This window comes from Struthio camelus, chromosome 7 (genome assembly GCF_040807025.1).
Source record: "Struthio camelus isolate bStrCam1 chromosome 7, bStrCam1.hap1, whole genome shotgun sequence".
NCBI classification, from domain to species: Eukaryota; Metazoa; Chordata; class Aves; order Struthioniformes; family Struthionidae; genus Struthio; species Struthio camelus.
In genome coordinates, this window is record NC_090948.1 from 32,337,932 (window position 1) to 32,354,783 (window position 16,852).

The following is a 16,852-nucleotide window of genomic DNA, read 5'->3' on the forward strand; positions in this document are numbered from 1 at the left end:
ATATACATTATACTTTTAAAATGATTGTTGTTGTCTTTTGATTTGGCCTTGTTTACCTTAATTCTCGGTTCTCGCAGGTAATTTTAACAAGTTAAAGCAATAATGTTACTAACAATAGGCATTACTTAATTCAAAACCCATTTCAAGTAGGCGGGAAGTTTCCTGCTAATGTAAGTAGGTGTCAGAGAATCCTATCTCATCAGTGCTTGAGATGAGTATTTGATAGAATTTTTTAATTATGTTTACAAATCTCATATATAAATACCTCTTACCTGATAGGTCTATTTATAAAAATAGAAATCATATTTTGTTTTCTTTAAGTACAGTTTTACATTTTTCCAGGACTCACTTTCAATATTTTTTATTTTACAGATTTTAGCAGAAAAGCAATTTTTTTTTAGTGAAATATCATGGTAGAAGATTCTGATTTACTGCTTAGCCAGGTTTTTCTTAAACAAAATACATGGGGCGTCCTGGCTAATGTACAGCGTGATTTATATTTTTGTGTTTTAGTGTGGTAGCCTGCCAGAATGAGAGTTTGGCTTCCATAGTATTTTGCATGTGGACTGGATATAACTGAGAATGGATTGCACAGACTGAATTTTATGAATGATGATTAAAATCATTACGTTTCAGAGTTTGGATTATTGCTATATTATTCACATGATAAAATTCACTAATCTTTATAGAAAGTCTGAAGTTAAGAAAACTGATAGTAAGCCATGAATATATTGCAGGTACAGGAGTTACGTATAAATTATTTCCCATTGACTGGCTCATGTTTGTGAATTCACTGAAGCGAAAATACGAACTTTGGCACAGTCACTTACTGAAGTTCAGTGTCTCATAAACGACCTCAAGGACTCAATGAATTTGAAGATACCCACAGCATTTGATGGAGCTGTCTGTTGTGATTCTCTACTAAAATGTCGTAGGTCAGAAAACATTGCAATGGTGTGTACTACAATACCTAGCTTTTTTTTCTTGATCTGTAACGTTATGGAAATTTGAGCTGATCTTAGAATACCTACAGTATAAACACGATGTTTTGTGAAAAGGTACAAAAACTCCTCCTCATTGAAGAAGTGACTCAGTATGTTTTATCTTTAAGAGATGGCTAAGGGTAAAACAAGGAGCAGGACACTCAGGTAAGGACAAATAGGTGAGCAAGGAGCATCATGGTAAGCATTTCCAGACTCTTTCAAAATGTCACAGCATTCACACGTCTTCACCTGGGAAAATATTTGCTTTCTTGTAATACTGCATCTGCTTCTTTGAAAATACTCCTAATGAGCTGATACTTGGCATTACCTAGTAGACACGTGATCAATGAAGGCTTTGCATAATTGGGACACATAAACTTGATGTTTCATCTCCCAGTCAAGAATGCCTGGAAATGGATAATCAGTTCACTAAGAACCAATTATGAGAAAATATAAGAGAAAAGCTCGTGTATGAATGATAGATCTTGCCCCAGGCAACATATAGTAATGTCGCATGTCATACACTTTCTGATCTCTTACTGGTTTTACACCAGTATGATTCTAAGTGTGAGTGAAATTTCTCTTGTGCGTGGCAAAGTAGACCAGAGTCTATCCCATCGATTCTTGCTCTATTCTGCAGAAGAGAACCAGAAGGTGGATTTTCTAGACTAATTCACATAAAACACCACTTAAATGTTTCCAGCTCAAAAAATGAATATTAATAAGGTAGAAGCTGTAATACACTGAAAGACCTGATTAAAACTACAAGTGTGAAGAAGTGGGGGTGGGGTTCGGGAATGTAGGCCTGGCAGGGCTGCAGGGGAATCTACTTCTCAGCCAGTCCCTTATTATTTAATGAAATTCCACCTTTAAACGTCCCCACCTCTGCGAGCCACTCTTGAAAGGCTGTTTTACAGCCTGTTCTGGTCGTAGTTGGAAAGTGTCTACTGATCTAAATTACCTAATTAGATCTAAATCTAATCAATCTAAATGTACTTCTTTTCATTTCAGATCTTTTTCTGTTTACCAGTATTAGGCATGTCTGCATTAGACTGTAGTCACACCCATATTTTCAGTGTAGTCCTAGTCTTTATTCTAATGAGTCAAATACCAATAGTAGACAAGGCATAACTCAGGCTTCGTTCGCTGGCTTTACATCCAGAGTGCTAAACTCATGCTTGAGCAGCTTCATCACAACTGCAAGCTGTGTGGCAATCAGTTCTCCTCCTCTTCCTCCTTTCCCCCCCCCCCCCCCGAGTTCATTATTGCAATGTTGGTGAGAGGCAAAGCGTTCCACAGAAAACAAGGGATACCAATTCAAGAAGAAGGAGAACTGGTTGTTGCAGAGGAAGTCACACAGCGATTTCTTACAGTTGAAACACTGCGAGAAAAAAGGTGCTGAAGTCAGTGTGGCACCATATTTCCATATCTGATGTGTTTGCAACGTTGTGTGAGAGTTAATGCTTCAGTTAATGTCTGAAGCGAATATATTTACATGTGCAAAATTTTGGCAGTAGGTATTGGGCTTCATATTTTTGTCGAATGTCTTTCTCAGTGGGTTCAGGCTATAGTCATGTATCAAGGAAGCGTTGCATCAGATTATTCAGGCAAACGGTTTTCCTGTGGAACATCTTCCTCTTCATTACATTATTAAATTAAAATACTAACTGAAATTACTGAAGATGATAAGAGATTATGAACCTGCTGCAGGTGACTCAGCTTATGGAACACAAAATGGGAACCACTGAGTTTAGCACTTTTTTGGCTAATCTTCAGACTGTCCCATTGGCAGTTGTCTGCACTTCACTGAATCCTGCTCTTTACCTCGCTTGGGAAACGCCGTTTTGGACAAAAAAATAGCTAAAGCTGAGATTTGATCTCTCCTTTATTTTTAGTAACTGAGGAAACTAAGTCCTTACCATTTCAATGACAATTTTTAAATTTTTGTTTGTTTTAGTTCATAATTATCATTTTTGCACGTCACCTCTACACTCTTTGACAGTATTGCGAAAATTATAAATTGATGGTGGTAGTATGTTGGCAGCTTGAGGAATCATGTGTTTTCTGATCATGTTTTAGAGCAGATATAAGAGATTTCCCATTAAGAAGATAGGTAAAGAAGGGCCATCTGAAAGAACCTCATTACTGTTCCTACTCAGGGAAGCAAAACAGATCCTACTAGGCAAACAGGAGGTGCAAAGAGCAACCTGCTGTTATGGAAATAGTTCAACCCTAGGTTTCCTAGGAGCAGAGTCTCCTCACGTACATCTAACAGTGAATTTAGTTAGTTACTTAAATGACGGTACAGCAAAGTAACAGCTCGAGCTGGGTGCCTCTGGGGAGGGACCCCGAACAAAGAAATTTTGGGGTAATTATACTCCTTACAGTCAAATTTCCCTGCCTGCCTAGTGACAGTCTCTTCCAGTCTTCTTTACTGAGTCAGTGGTCTCTTTCCTTTTGATTGGTTCACTTCTACATCCTGGGGCAGTTGCTATGTTCTTGCTTCATAGTGCCTTCTCTTATCCGAAGGTTAACCGTTACCTCTGTCCATTGTGTGCTGTATCTTGGAGGGCTGGTTCTAGCTGGTTTTGCAGTTGCATCCTCAGCAATGTCTCTCGAGCTCATTTACGGTTCAGTCCTGAGGCCTGCAGGCTTCATCTACTTCAGGCACTAGTGCTAAGCTGGGCTAGAGCTAAATTAGCTCCCTTTTCTAACACTGGGAAGACAGTGCATTGTTCTTGGCTTTAGCAATGTCTGATGGCAAAGAAAAAATCTGAAAGACAATTAAGACATGCAGGGATTATCCATCTGTCTTTCTGATAATTATTGCAAGCTGGATCCTTCCTGAATTAAAGGTGAGCAGTGGGAGAATTAATCGTAACTATTTAAAGCTGCTGAAGAAAATAGGAAGGCATATAACTTTTAAACAAGAGAACAGTGACTTACAAACAATCATATGCAGCAGGTCAGTCAGAAAGGGAGTCTTTTTTGTGTAAAATTTCCTTTGCACTCAAAAAGGGTCTTCATGAACTCTCAACAGTTACTCTATTGCATGATGATGTGTACATGGTGCGGTCTTCTGCAATTCCCACTGCTCCTTTAAATGGTGAAAGAAAGCAAAGGCAAGGCAGCAGCTGTCACCTACTGCCTCCCTTGGGAATGCTCTCCAGTTACCCAGAACGTTAGCTCGGGTATTGGAAATACCTGTCTCACCTGGGTAGAATAGAAAAATAGGCCGCAGAGAGACCTGAGTAAGCCAAGTTATTGCCTGCTGTTCAACTCTCCTTGTTTATGTTGGTCTGTGCAGCCTCCCCGAGTCCACTTCATCTTCTCATTAAGCCATGCTCAGAGCTGCAGTGTTTCAGCAATGTTTGTTCAAGGCTCAGCGCTCGTTTGGCCCTGAAGTCATAAGCTGTCCATCATGACTGCCACAGAAAATAGTACAAATATTTTTAAAAGACATGAAGCTGAGGGGTACAGAAAGGATTGTCACATCAAGAGTGAATTGGAAAGCACTTTGCCATGACAACTGGAAAGGATTGTTGCTGTGGCAGGATGGCAGTTGCTAAAGACTTCAATCGCCTTCACCCTTGTAAAGCGAAGGGATCTCCTCGGGCTTGCGCTGCGCCAGTCCCGACGGTTAGATACGTGCCCGAGTTGGCGACTGAGCAATGTGATTTTGGCAGCTTCCTGCCTCCCGGCAGCCCCTGCCAAGTGCCCAGGCTGGCTCCCTGGGCGAGGGCGGGCGCGGGGAGCGCTCGGCTCGGTGTTCCTGTGGGCGAGGGCCGAATCGCCCCCTAACGCTGCTGCTCCCATCGGTAGGCTTTGGCATCTGCTGGTGTCAGTGCAAACACCTGGATACAGTATCCCTTGTGCTGGTTAAAGGCCTCTGCAGAGTGAAAGAGAGCATAGCTGCGCAGAGTCACCAGGTTTGCTTTTCTCACTGCCAAAATAGGCTGGTTTTCTCTCTGATCATTTGTAGTGATTTATACTGCCTAGGCGTAAAGGATGTAGTCGTTACGGCTAGCAAGCGCTTATGCCATGATGCGCAGCGCGACTGACGAGGTTTTAGTGGCAAGGTGCGGGGATGCCGGTGCACCTGGAGAGGTGAGGGATGTCGCACACGAGGCCAGAGCCCTCCCGCCCGTTTCCCCTGGCTCACAGAGCACACACGGCAAGTCAGCAGGGCGAGAAACGCACGCACGATATGCAGTCCCTTAATCCTGCACGTATCTGGGAGCTTAGGCTGAGGATGGCCTCAGAGGGACCCCAAATTCACACGACTGTGAAGAAAGACGGCTCTGTGATTCAGTCCAGCAGCCTCTTCCAGCCCTGGTCCCTGGCATGTGAGAGGACTTAGGTTAAGGAGTTGGGAACTTAAAAGGGAAGCGATGCAGCAGTACTTAGGCGAGTGCCTGTGGGGTGCTGTTCGGAAACTGCTGCATGTCAGTAGCGACCCAGCGTCCCTCGCCACCCCTTTCTGTAGCTGGGTAGGACCTTGTCGCCACCCTCCCCCCCCTCGCCCTCCGGAGGCCCTCCCGGGGGAACACCGTGTTTCTGTTGCAGCGTAGGAAGAAGAAAGGCAACAACTATTTGAAGTTATTAATGATCATTTTCTGCCGTTATGCTGTCGCTGCTAGCACCATAATTTCGTAAAATATTTTACCAAAGCACCCTGGTTAAAACAGCAACAGTCAAAACAGAAGCAGTGTTTAAGTACAGTATTGCTTGACTTAATGCAAGCTTGTGACGATGTAACTATCAACAGTAACTGTCCAATATGGTTTGGCATTTTTGATATCAGTTCGCAATTTGAGTGAAATGCTCAATATTAGCAAAGGAGCAAGATAAAGAATATGAAAGGCTCATCCATAGGACAAATTCCAGTGACAGGGCTTTGTTGCTAATATCAATGCAAGCTTTGACATTAAATAAAGTGTTAGATATTAGCCATGCTCAGAACTAAGGAATTTTCCAAATACTAAGCCAGAATTAAACAGTGCTTTATAAAGCCATAATATTTTTACATAATAAACATCTCAGAAACTGTTTCTATAAAGTGATACAAAAAATGACTTTACAGTGCAATGATTATGCATTTGATCCAATGTCCATTACACTTATTGGACTTTGGATTATCCTCTATATGTATAAATATCTTAAGAAACTATGATAAACTCTAAAATAACTCATTCAGGAAGCCTGTGTCTGAATACCCTTCATTCTGCTTCCTCTATATGCCAGCATAAAGTAAAGTAGAAGCCTTAGGAGAGTGGGAAGGCCCAGCTGAGCCCTCGTGAATTTGGACTTTGCAGAAATAAAAGGTGGTATGACAAGAAGAATGAATGCGGAATGGAAGTTTCACTTTGGAAGATTTTTCGTGTTGCTGGTGGAGAAAAAAGAGATAGTAGGAAAGACATTTTAAAAGTGCGAGAGGGTATTTGGTTATAAGATTTACAGTACAAAACGAGAAAAGTAAAGGAATGATAACAAAATCAGTGAGGGAAGATGCAGGGAGATGACGAGAAGCAGCCAAAAATTAAAGATAGGGAAAGAGGGTGACTCATCATTCTAGAGGCAGAATAGCATAGCATCTTCTTCCCCCATTTATGACTCTCATGCAAAATATTGCAAATTCCCCGTTCAATGAAAGACCAATAGGAAACCTTCAGATTGCATAATATAGTACAGTCATGTGGAATTTCTTACCCAAATTTTCAGTGGTTTCAAAACCCTTAGATCGGGATGGCCAACAGTGCTGACAACACCAAGGTAGCCTGAATTGTGCAGAATGTCTGGTTGGTTGGTGTATGGCTGTGGAAACTAAATTAATATTGAAAAAATTTTTCCATGTTACCAGCATCTTTCATCTCCTCCTTAGGTGCTCACTTAGTATGGCCCTGTCACTGGGAATGGTCTGATGAGCAGACCCCTCATTTAGCTGGTTGAAGTTGTGTCTCTGGCACCTGCAGTAGAAGCTAGAGGCACTTGGAGATGTCATTTGCAGTAAGCAAAAGTGACATAAAGAGTAAGACTTGTTGACAGTGCATACTCCACAAACATCTTTTAGCTATTAGCTAAAATGTTTTTATTGCTAAAACACAAATGTTTTTAGCTGTTAGTCCAGTAGCAACTCTGTTCCAGCAAGGATAATGACACTGTGGAGAAGCTTTTCACCGTCTAGATTTTTAGAGTGCTGCAGATGTTTAAAATCCTTCCAACAGTCCCATGGTATTTTCCTGTGTATTTTTGCAATTGGCTTCTTTGGTACTGCTCTGCTGCTGCTCATTTTCTGTTAGCTGCATGAGTTGCTGATGCTGGTGCAGATGCTGGGTGCCGCCAGGGAAGTGGCAGTGGCAGCGGCCTCAGGGAAGAGTGGTTACAGCATTGACGCTGCCGCTTTTTCATGCACTGTGAGTATTTCTGAGCGTACAGGCATATCAGGCTTTAGAGTTTTTCACTTTAGCGTTCTTTTCACAGTCGAGGAACAAGGGGTCAAGCTATTCTCCCGCGTCATGCCACTGAGATTTGGATGTGTCTGTTCTCCGCTATCTATCTCCATCTGCTGTTCCTCATCTCTCTTTCATCTTCATTTGTAGGAGCATAGGTAGGTAGTAAGGTAGAGCTTCCTCCGTTCAGAAACTAGTAACTGGAATACTGCCTATGGTGCTAAATGCTCATGGTTGATTGAGTTATAATTAAATATGGTAAGTTTGATTTTTGTGACTTAAGTATTATTCTTAGTCTGCACCGAACAATGGGAGATGACAAAAAATGTGTGGTCTGTGGGGTCCCATCCCCATCGATTTCAGATGTAATGCTGTCTCCTCAGGAAAAGGGACACTTCCTTTGAAAATGTCTGCAGCTTCCCCATTCTTATCTGCTGAGAGCTGTTCATTTTCTTTCTCAATTTCTGCTCTCTGTTGCAGGAATGCCAGAGCATATAGGACCATGCACAGTCCTTACTGCCCAGGGAAAAGTTTCATTAAATCTTTTTTTTTTTTTTTTAGTTTTGCATCTCAAAGCTGCAATTTTCACATTAGATTAGGGCAAGAGTTCATCTCATTTGGGTATAGTTAGTTTATTCAGACTCTCACACCTTATTACCATGATACTATTTCTTCAGCTAGCTGATACAGGTGTTTTTAGTATAAATGCCCTCAAAAGTGATCTAATATAAAATGAAGATTAAATGTTTCAGACCTTTCACCCAGTTCCTTTTCTGTCTACCGGATACCAAGAAGTTTCTCTTCAGGGCTCCTGTTCCTCCAAGGTGCTCCTTCGGGCTTCTTCCTTTCACACATCAGCGAAAATGCAGGTAGTCTCTCAGGTGGAGACTGCTGTCAGAACACCCCTTTTTAGATAGATTTACCTTTTTTCAGTGCCCATTGGCTAAAATATTGCTTCAGATTTGGTCCCCCAGTCAGCCTGTACTACCCAGCAAGCATTTTTGCCCTCCATCCTGATGGGAAGTTAGCTTGGGGCAGGGAGGAGGAGCAGCCTTCTCTTTCCGTTTCTCTTAACCATACTTAGCAAACTGAAGTTAAAGCATTCATATTCAAATTGTTTCAAAAATGACAAAAAATTGGTGGTGTTTAACTTTTATTAGGACAGCCTAGTTTACTGGGTGCAGATCGTTTGCTTCAGTGATAGTAGGTCTTTATTTAAGAAACTGAGAATTGCCATAATAAAGTATGAAATTGAATCTTTCAAAAAGGCAAATTAACCCCCCCCCACACACATTCAGAGATGCTGATGAGACTTAGGTCATGCATTTTGCTGATAAATGAATGACATTATCAATCTTAGAAATAAAATGAAAATAGATAAAGTTCCTAATATAATTGCTTTGTCTTAGTCGTGAATTGGCAATGCATAAAAACTCCTAATCAGGCATTTTCTTAAAAAGGAGAAAGCTACCTCTCATCCCTTAGCTTCTTATGGAGCTACTTCAAGCTTGAGCTTTAATAAATTTGTTGCACTGAAAGTACTCAACTAAGGCTGTTAGATGCAAATGCTAGTTAGAGTTGACACGACTTCTCAAGTTGCCTGCAGATAGAAGGAAATGATTGTTTCTTAGGAAACGAAATTTAAAATTAACTTACCCTCAGAATTACGGCCTCGCTGTTTAAAAGTGTTTATCAAAATGCTACACCATAACAGTCTCCTCAGCACTTTCCATGGGTGCTGAGACTATTGGCATGTTCATTCCCATTGTAACTCTTTTCCTTTTTGCAGATAGAATGAGACAGAAAAGTGGAGGCTGTTTGTTTGTTTTTTCTTGGAGGGTGGGCTTGATGGAAATAATTTTTCACAATATTTTAGTTCATGAATTTTTGAATGAGGCTTTGCCTCTCACTCAGCAACCTGGAGTAGCTGCTTGAGAGCTCAGGTTTAGATATTTGCATCCTTTTTTCGTGATGAGTCTTTAACATTATACTTAATTCATTGTTTCATATTTAATATTCCATGCAAAAGTAGTGCTAATGCAGCATTAATCCCGTAGACTCAAATACTCAAAAATAGGTCATTCAGACAGGTTAAACACTCATGCTTTCTTTTTCTGCCTTCTGCATACACAGAAAATGATCTCACTAGTATAAAATACCAATAGTCAAACAACGTATAGTGTCATGAAATGATAGTATATAATGGACCAAACCTAGTTCTCTTTACTCTCATTAAGATCATTCTGCTGCAGATATTCCAGGAGGACAAGTCAATGTATTTTTTTAATCTTCATTACAGTCAGAATCACTGAACAACTCTTCCCAAGAGACAATCACTATTGGGACTAAATGCTGCATGAACTTTTGCCAGTAGAAGTTAGCTCTGGTCTGATTCCAGTCCGAAAAGTGAATCTGCTCTATTAACCTTGACTGTGTCCTTTCTGTAGGTAATACAGGATACAACCTATTGTTTCCAATTTGTGAACCTGAGTGTTTGAAACTCTTTAAAAGGGAAATTCCATTCAGTCAAAACAAAGGCAAAAGCTGAAGGAAGAAAACTGAGTGACCAATAAAGATATCCTAGAATTAGAATAAAACACAGTATTTTATGTAAAGTAGTGCATATGCTCTTGAAGGAGTTGGAACAGAATTATCCAGGGCAGATTTATCTATTTTATGTATTTACATTGAATCCATTCTTTTGGAGGCTAGTTTGTTTGCAAAACGTTACCGTGTTGATCACTGAAGGCGGGGAGGTGATATTGTCCTCCCGTTCAGAGAGTCCAGTGCAATTGTGCCAGAAAATGCAGGGAGGGAATGGAAGAAGTGTGTGGCAGTGAGGTTATGTGGTGCCACGTTTACATGAGACGGCCATAGCCCTCTATAGTTGTTTTTAAAACTCAAGCATTGGTATCCTGCAGCATCCCTTCCCTTTGTAGGTGTAAGGAGGGGAGAGACAAGGTTGTGCTGCAAGCTCTTCCAGAGTCGGAAAAGGAAACTGCCCACTTAGTTGGGTCTGCATGGCTTAATTTTATCCTGGGGATAAGAAGGAGGCCTGCCTTCATATTGTCCTGAAGTTTATTGAGGAAAAAGCAGTATTTCTTATGTTCAGTCCCTCAGGCCACACTCTCTTAATGCATCTCTTAACATGTAAATAACAGTGACTGAAAAAACTAAAGGTGAAAAAGAATATCTTTAAATTTCCTTGTGAAAAATAAAGCATGGAATTATTTTCATAAAGTTTGCATTGATTCTTATATATGAGAAAAAACACTTGGAAAGCAACGTATGCCAGACACACCACTGAGAAGATACTGGGCTTTAAGTTTTTCCAAGCTCATTCTGTAGCATGTTGTTACTTGCAGCAATACAGAGCAGATCTGTTTAGGAAGTGAGGGAGGGAGATAAGCGAATACTATTATAAGCTTAGGTTTTAGGGACCTTTTGGGACCAGTGAGTTAAGTAAAAACTTCAGCAGAAAAATCAGCACAATTTTTTTTCCCTTAAAGAACAAAGCTTTAAATAATACATTCATATGGTAAATGTCTTTATTTCTAGTTGGCTCAGTTTGAATATTCAATAATCTTTCTGTTTGATGCTTGTGACCACTTTCAGATTTTATTCTAGAGCCACTGAAATAAGCACAGCAAGGGGGAAAGCTACTATTTTTGTTCTGTTACAGTTTTGTTAGGCCACATGCTCAACACAGTTCTTCAAATTTGAAATGCCTTTCAAAGACATGTCAACGAATTCAGAAAATACACAACAGAACTAGAAGATCCTGCGATAGTGGCTGATAGTGATACTGTGAATGTAGTTTCTAACAGAGCCTAACGTAATCTGTTCTAATCTTTTTTTTTTTTTTCCTCAGTCATATGGTTAGAAACACGTATGGTTGTTTCTCAAGGACCTTGTTCTTCCTTTATTAAAAAAGTTACAAAGATCAGGCAATAGGCAAATAATAGTTTATTTACACAACAAAGCTATGTTATTTAGAAGTAGCAACCATGAGAAAAATGTATTTATCCTACACTCTTTATCCCCTAAAGACTTATGTGTGTACTTCAATAGGTCTGTGCCCATGCACAAAGCAGACAGATGACAGCCTTTAAGAGTAAATTTAAAAGAGGAAGAGAATCAAAAAACTCCAACACCTGGAATACGGCATGGACTTTGTTCAGTAGCAGACAGATGAAATTTGACTGTGGAGCGAATGCTGGAAGAAATTTTGCTTCCACGGGTCACTGGAAGCAGTGTTTCATAATGTTAGTAAGTGTGTGAGGTAAGCTCAAAAAAATGAGCAATCAAATCATGAGAAGTTTAAAGCTTGCTGCAGGAATGAATGTAAGGAGGAGTCAAGAGAATAGATAAAAAGGCACAGCAATGGTGCACACAGTGAATGACAACTTGCGTGTTGGGACCCAGCCTCTCCTGAGGCTTAAGGTCCCATGTGAGTTTGTCTTCTGCCTCTGAACGAAGTTCCTTCGTTCCTTAGTTTTCATTAAATAAAACAGTCCAAATCTAAATGTTTTTACTGTTTTACTCTTTCAGGATGATGTTTTGTGATTGTATTTTTGTTGATGTTGGTTATGTCTTTTGTACAGTTTGATTTCTTGGTGGAATTAGTGTTCTGTAGTCTTACCTCATTAGCTGGATTATCCAGGAATATCCACATCAGCTCATATTCTGTTTTTTAGCTGAAATGCTTTCTTGGCCGCTCATTAAATGTGGAATCCTCTCCCTAGAATATTTATTTTGATAGACTGTAATTTAGGCAATTTATTTCCCAAAGAATGTATGTGAATAACGAGAGACTCTTTAGATTACCTTGGAAGGTTTGTTCCAGCGTGTAAATATATGTAGGCACAGGTTGATGTCCATCTTCAGCTATAAGAAGGAAATTTTCTGTTCTTCTCTTTCTTATGCATTGCATCTCGGCAATGCTCTGCGCTGTGAGCGTGCCTGGTGCTCTGCAGCGTGCAGCTGCAGCGCTCTGCCTTGTTGCGGGTGGCGGGGAGGATTCGTTTGCTTGTAAAGGCCTCTTTGGTACTCCTCAGCTGGAGAGGAGCTCAGCTGTGACATATGTGTTTAGAGCAATGCAGGAGGAGTTCAGTCAAGGTAACAATGAGGAGACCTTGAAAGTTTGCAGAGATGCAGATTAAATTTCTATCAACAGGAAGGGTTTTTTAAGAAGCCAGCATGGAAGATGAGGGAATGGAAAAATGCTTAACCGATCGTACTTTAACATGCTGAAGACAAAAGCAGAGGAGTCCAATAAATAAGCAAAGATTTAAAGGATATAAAAAAATGAACAAAGGTGTCTAAAAATGGGGTAACGTTAAGCAGTAAGTAGTTCTCTAAATATGCACTGTATAAAATAAACAAAAGAAGAGAAAACGTTCATCAGCATGTGTTGAAAGCTAGTGACAGAGATTAAGCTGGCTGTACAAAAGACTTGAATCTTCACATAGTTGTTTGAGCAAGATAATGTTGTCCAGTCTCTGAAATGCTTTTATCTTGGTAAGATATATTCTAAAGCATCTTTACCAAGGCAGTGATTGCTATTCAGGACAGACAAAATACCACAGCTGCACAAAACATTTTTCAAAAAGTAACAAAAGAAAAAAGGAAAGTTTTCAATAAAGACTTAAGTTAAAAACAGAATTAAACCTTGTTTGCACACATGACTTAAATCAATTTCTTTTAATCCACACAGATATATATATTTTTAATTATAGTACATGTCTGAGTAAAATTATAGTTCATATGTATGTAAGTTTTATTTGCGATCTTAGGCAGTAGAAACTGAGGTTGGCATTTGGACAGGATAGACTAACAGTTGTTGAATTGTACAGTTCTTTAACTATAGCGTGTGATCCATCTCAGCATAAGGATCTAAATTTTGTTAGATTAGATCTTTGTGTACAGTGTTGGAAATGGAAGATTAATGCCGCTATGTTTACACAAACTCATAAACAAAAAAATGTAGTAATTTAGTTCAGCAACGATGAGAATTTACCACGCAGGTCTGGATTTTCTACAAGCCAGTGAAAAATGGGCCTAAAAGTCTAATGGAATCAGGTTTACTGTAACATTATCAGGATTTTCTGTTAAACTGCACATTTCCATATATTTTAGACATGTAAAAAGTGTAAGTTACTCTATTTCCTTCCTTTTTCTTAAGACTTTTTTAAAAAGTACTTTTAGAATCTCAAAATTAAATGAGGAAAAATGTCTTCAGTCATTATACTAACACCAGAGAGTGGTCCACTGATGTTCTAGTTAGGTGTTGACTTTTCAGTATGTGCCTAGATTCACCTAGATGCTGTCTTGCAAACTTTTCTTCTTATGAATCTAAGACTGCTTGGAGTTTCTATCACCTATTTGACACATGGGTCTGTTGTTCATATTGATGATGGCCTGCACTGAAGACCTGGAAAAGAGACATAGGTTTGTCAGTGTACCATGTTTGTACCATGCTTTGATAATCATACGTGTTTATGTTTTCTAATAATATAATAACAATAAATATAAATAAAATAATGGAAAGTTTTTTTTTTTAATGGTATGTCTGGAGATACTGATCCCAAGAAAAAACATCACTTTGACATTTTTAGCACCCTGGACTAGAAAAGTAGTTGAAATAATTTTAAAAAATAACATTTAAGGAGTTGTTGATAAATTTAGTGTGGGAAACTCCAGTTACCTATCTGCTTCTGTTTGCTGTCATAAATGTTTTTTTCTTGTTTTCTTAGCTTTTTTCTTTTTTTTTTTATTTTCATTCTGTTCCTGCTTTCAAATTATTTAGAAGATGATGAGGTTTATCAAGGAAATTACTTTAAAAAAATAGAGAATCCCATGGAAGCAATGTCTAATGCAGTGTAGTATAGCAGTCTTTGGATTCCATCCAACTTGATTGAATTATTTTTTTGACTGAGCTGTGTTGTACCTAAGCTTCCAGTACAGGGAATGACATGGGAGCGTGAGATCGTAATCACTGTTTAATCAAATCAAGACTTATATTTTTCTGGTAGTTAAAAAAGAATTCTGTTGAGTCTTGTGACACCTTGTGAGAGCTCTGATAGATCTTGCCTGAATCCAGAAAAGCCCCATGGTTATAGAGCTCTTTATCCTATTGACAGTAGCAGCATGGCTTTCTAAACAGCTGAAAAATAGCATGTATAAAAAGATAATATTAAATTTTCCAGATATTTAGGATTATGTGTCTTTCAATGTCTTTGAGAACCATTTTCTAAAACTTTCCTAAGAGACGCTATGAGCCTTGTCTAGACTGGAGGTTCAGAGAAGCATCCATTCTGCTGAGGAACATGCCAGTCCAGACCTCCAAAATCTCTCATGTTTGTCCATCATTAGTGAAGCCATGACATGCTGAAATCCACTTTTCACAAGTATTGTTTTCTGATGCTTTCATAATTCTCAATTTTGCTGTTCACAGAGAGTGAAGAAGTGTACCAGCGCCAGGTGCTGTCTATTTCCTGTATCGTCTTTGGCATAGTCGTAGTGGGCATGCTTTGTGCAGCGTTCTACTTCAAAACAAAGTAAGAGCCTTTGTCTAGTGTATTTGTCATTTAGTTTCTGTCCTTTCTATGGCTTTCCAGTTCTTCAGTTTCTTCCCTCCTTTTGAAGCTGTCCTTACTGCTGAACAGGCTGGAACAGTTCCCCATGGCTAGATTATCTAAGTCAAACAAACAAAAAAAGTAAACAAGAGTAATACATCCTCTTGTTTCTATTTCCTCATATCAGGAAAGAAGAGTCTGTGCGTCCTTTCCAGTATTTTTTCTTGATAGTAGTAATTTTGTGCCTTTTAGTACCAGTGTGCTAATCACTTTTTTCTTTTGAAAATAAAAGGGTAATCATACCATCTCCTTTTTGCGTTTTGTTTCACATCCCTTAATGTCCCTTTTATTTCTATACACTGGGAACAAAGGTGTGAGTTAGAAACACATAAACAGGAAAGAAGCTCTCTGCAGATCATTGTAACTTGTAGGTAATTGTAAACTGCTAATGTCGTTACCTAACCAATATCTCTAATATACAAGTACGCTAAATTATCCAAGTATGGTGGAATCATTTGTTCTAAAATATTTTCAAGTGAAATATTTTCTTTCCACTCTGTTTTTCTTCCTCTTCCCAACTGATCATTATCTTCTAATATTTATTGTTGTGTGTGTAATTTGAGTTGCAAAAACTTCATAGCAACTACATGACATGCATGTCAATGCCACTGTATTTATAAATATGTTCTGTATGGCTGTCATTCCCCAATCCTGTCCCAACTGGAGCTAATGAGAGAACACCAGTCAATATAAATGGCACCTGCATTAGGTTAGTCATGGTGACTGCATATTAAAAATGTGGAGGCTTGCAATATTTAAAAGTCTGGATGCTTATCTGAATCCTTTAGTTAGTTGGTTACTTATATGGGTAGGAAAATTGACGAGAACTGCTTCTTTTCTTTAATGTTTTGCCTTTTCTATCATGGAAAGGAGAAAAAAAGTTGGAAAAGTTACAAGACCCCATTTTAAACTTCAAGGGTAGTTTGTGCAAGTTTTCTGTGAAGATTTAAGTTGGTTCATGGTTCATCTAAACTCTCCTACCTATTTGAATGTCTTGAGGGATTTTGTTTAATTCTCTTTAGATCTAGAATCTGATTGCAGCGTCAACTGGGATGATATTGTGGTAGGACAATTTCTTTCTGCAAACTCCTTGATTGTAGAGGCAGTCACTTTGCCACTGACCAAGAAATGTCTTTACATGTTTTAGATCTTCAGAAAAAAGAGAGAGAGTAAGGTGTTTCTCTCCTTCTGGGAAAGAGTTGGGATTTTAGATAATGAAGAGAGGCAGAATGGGATTGTCAGCTGGAAGAACATAGAGTCAACAACTGAGCATACTTTGAATAAAAATGTCCTTCTCTTCAATAATTTACTTAGCTATGTCCCTCTTGGCTTCGCACTGTTGTAGGGAATGATGGAGAGCTGGATTGGAACAGCCTCCCAAATATCACAGCTTTGATGAGGTAGAGGGGAGAGCTATATGTAAAAATAACGAGTAGAAATAATGCTTTATAGATGCATTCACAGGACAGTAGTGGTTCACAGTTTGTTTAGTTTTTTTGGTTTTTTGGGGTTTTTTTTGAACTTGCATTATAAATGTCATGACACTTAGAAGTTAACTATCCTTGTCTAAGAGGGAAGAGCTGAAGTAGGCTTACCAGGTTCTGGGAACTAACGCTTGAAGAGCATTGAGAAAATGGGCACCTCCAGGTCAGTTGGGAGGTCTTATATATCCAATGAAACATAATAATTTTAAGATACCAGTTCCTAACTCCCTGGCTTTTGCTCCATTTGGCTGCAGCACTGACAAACTGTCTGAAAAGTAGATCTTTCACCTGGCCTCACA

At 39.2% G+C, this 16,852-nt stretch overlaps 1 protein-coding gene across 2 annotated transcripts in view; it reads left to right on the forward strand.

The window, feature by feature from the left end:
* The window catches only part of NRG3 (neuregulin 3), a 427,522-nt gene that overhangs the window by 378,079 nt on the left and 32,591 nt on the right, over positions 1-16,852 (forward strand). For both annotated transcript variants that reach the window (XM_009688061.2, XM_068950622.1), the window contains exon 5: positions 14,889-14,991. In XM_009688061.2, coding sequence (XP_009686356.2) covers positions 14,889-14,991 — 103 coding nt within the window. The remainder of the gene's footprint in view (positions 1-14,888; positions 14,992-16,852) is intronic.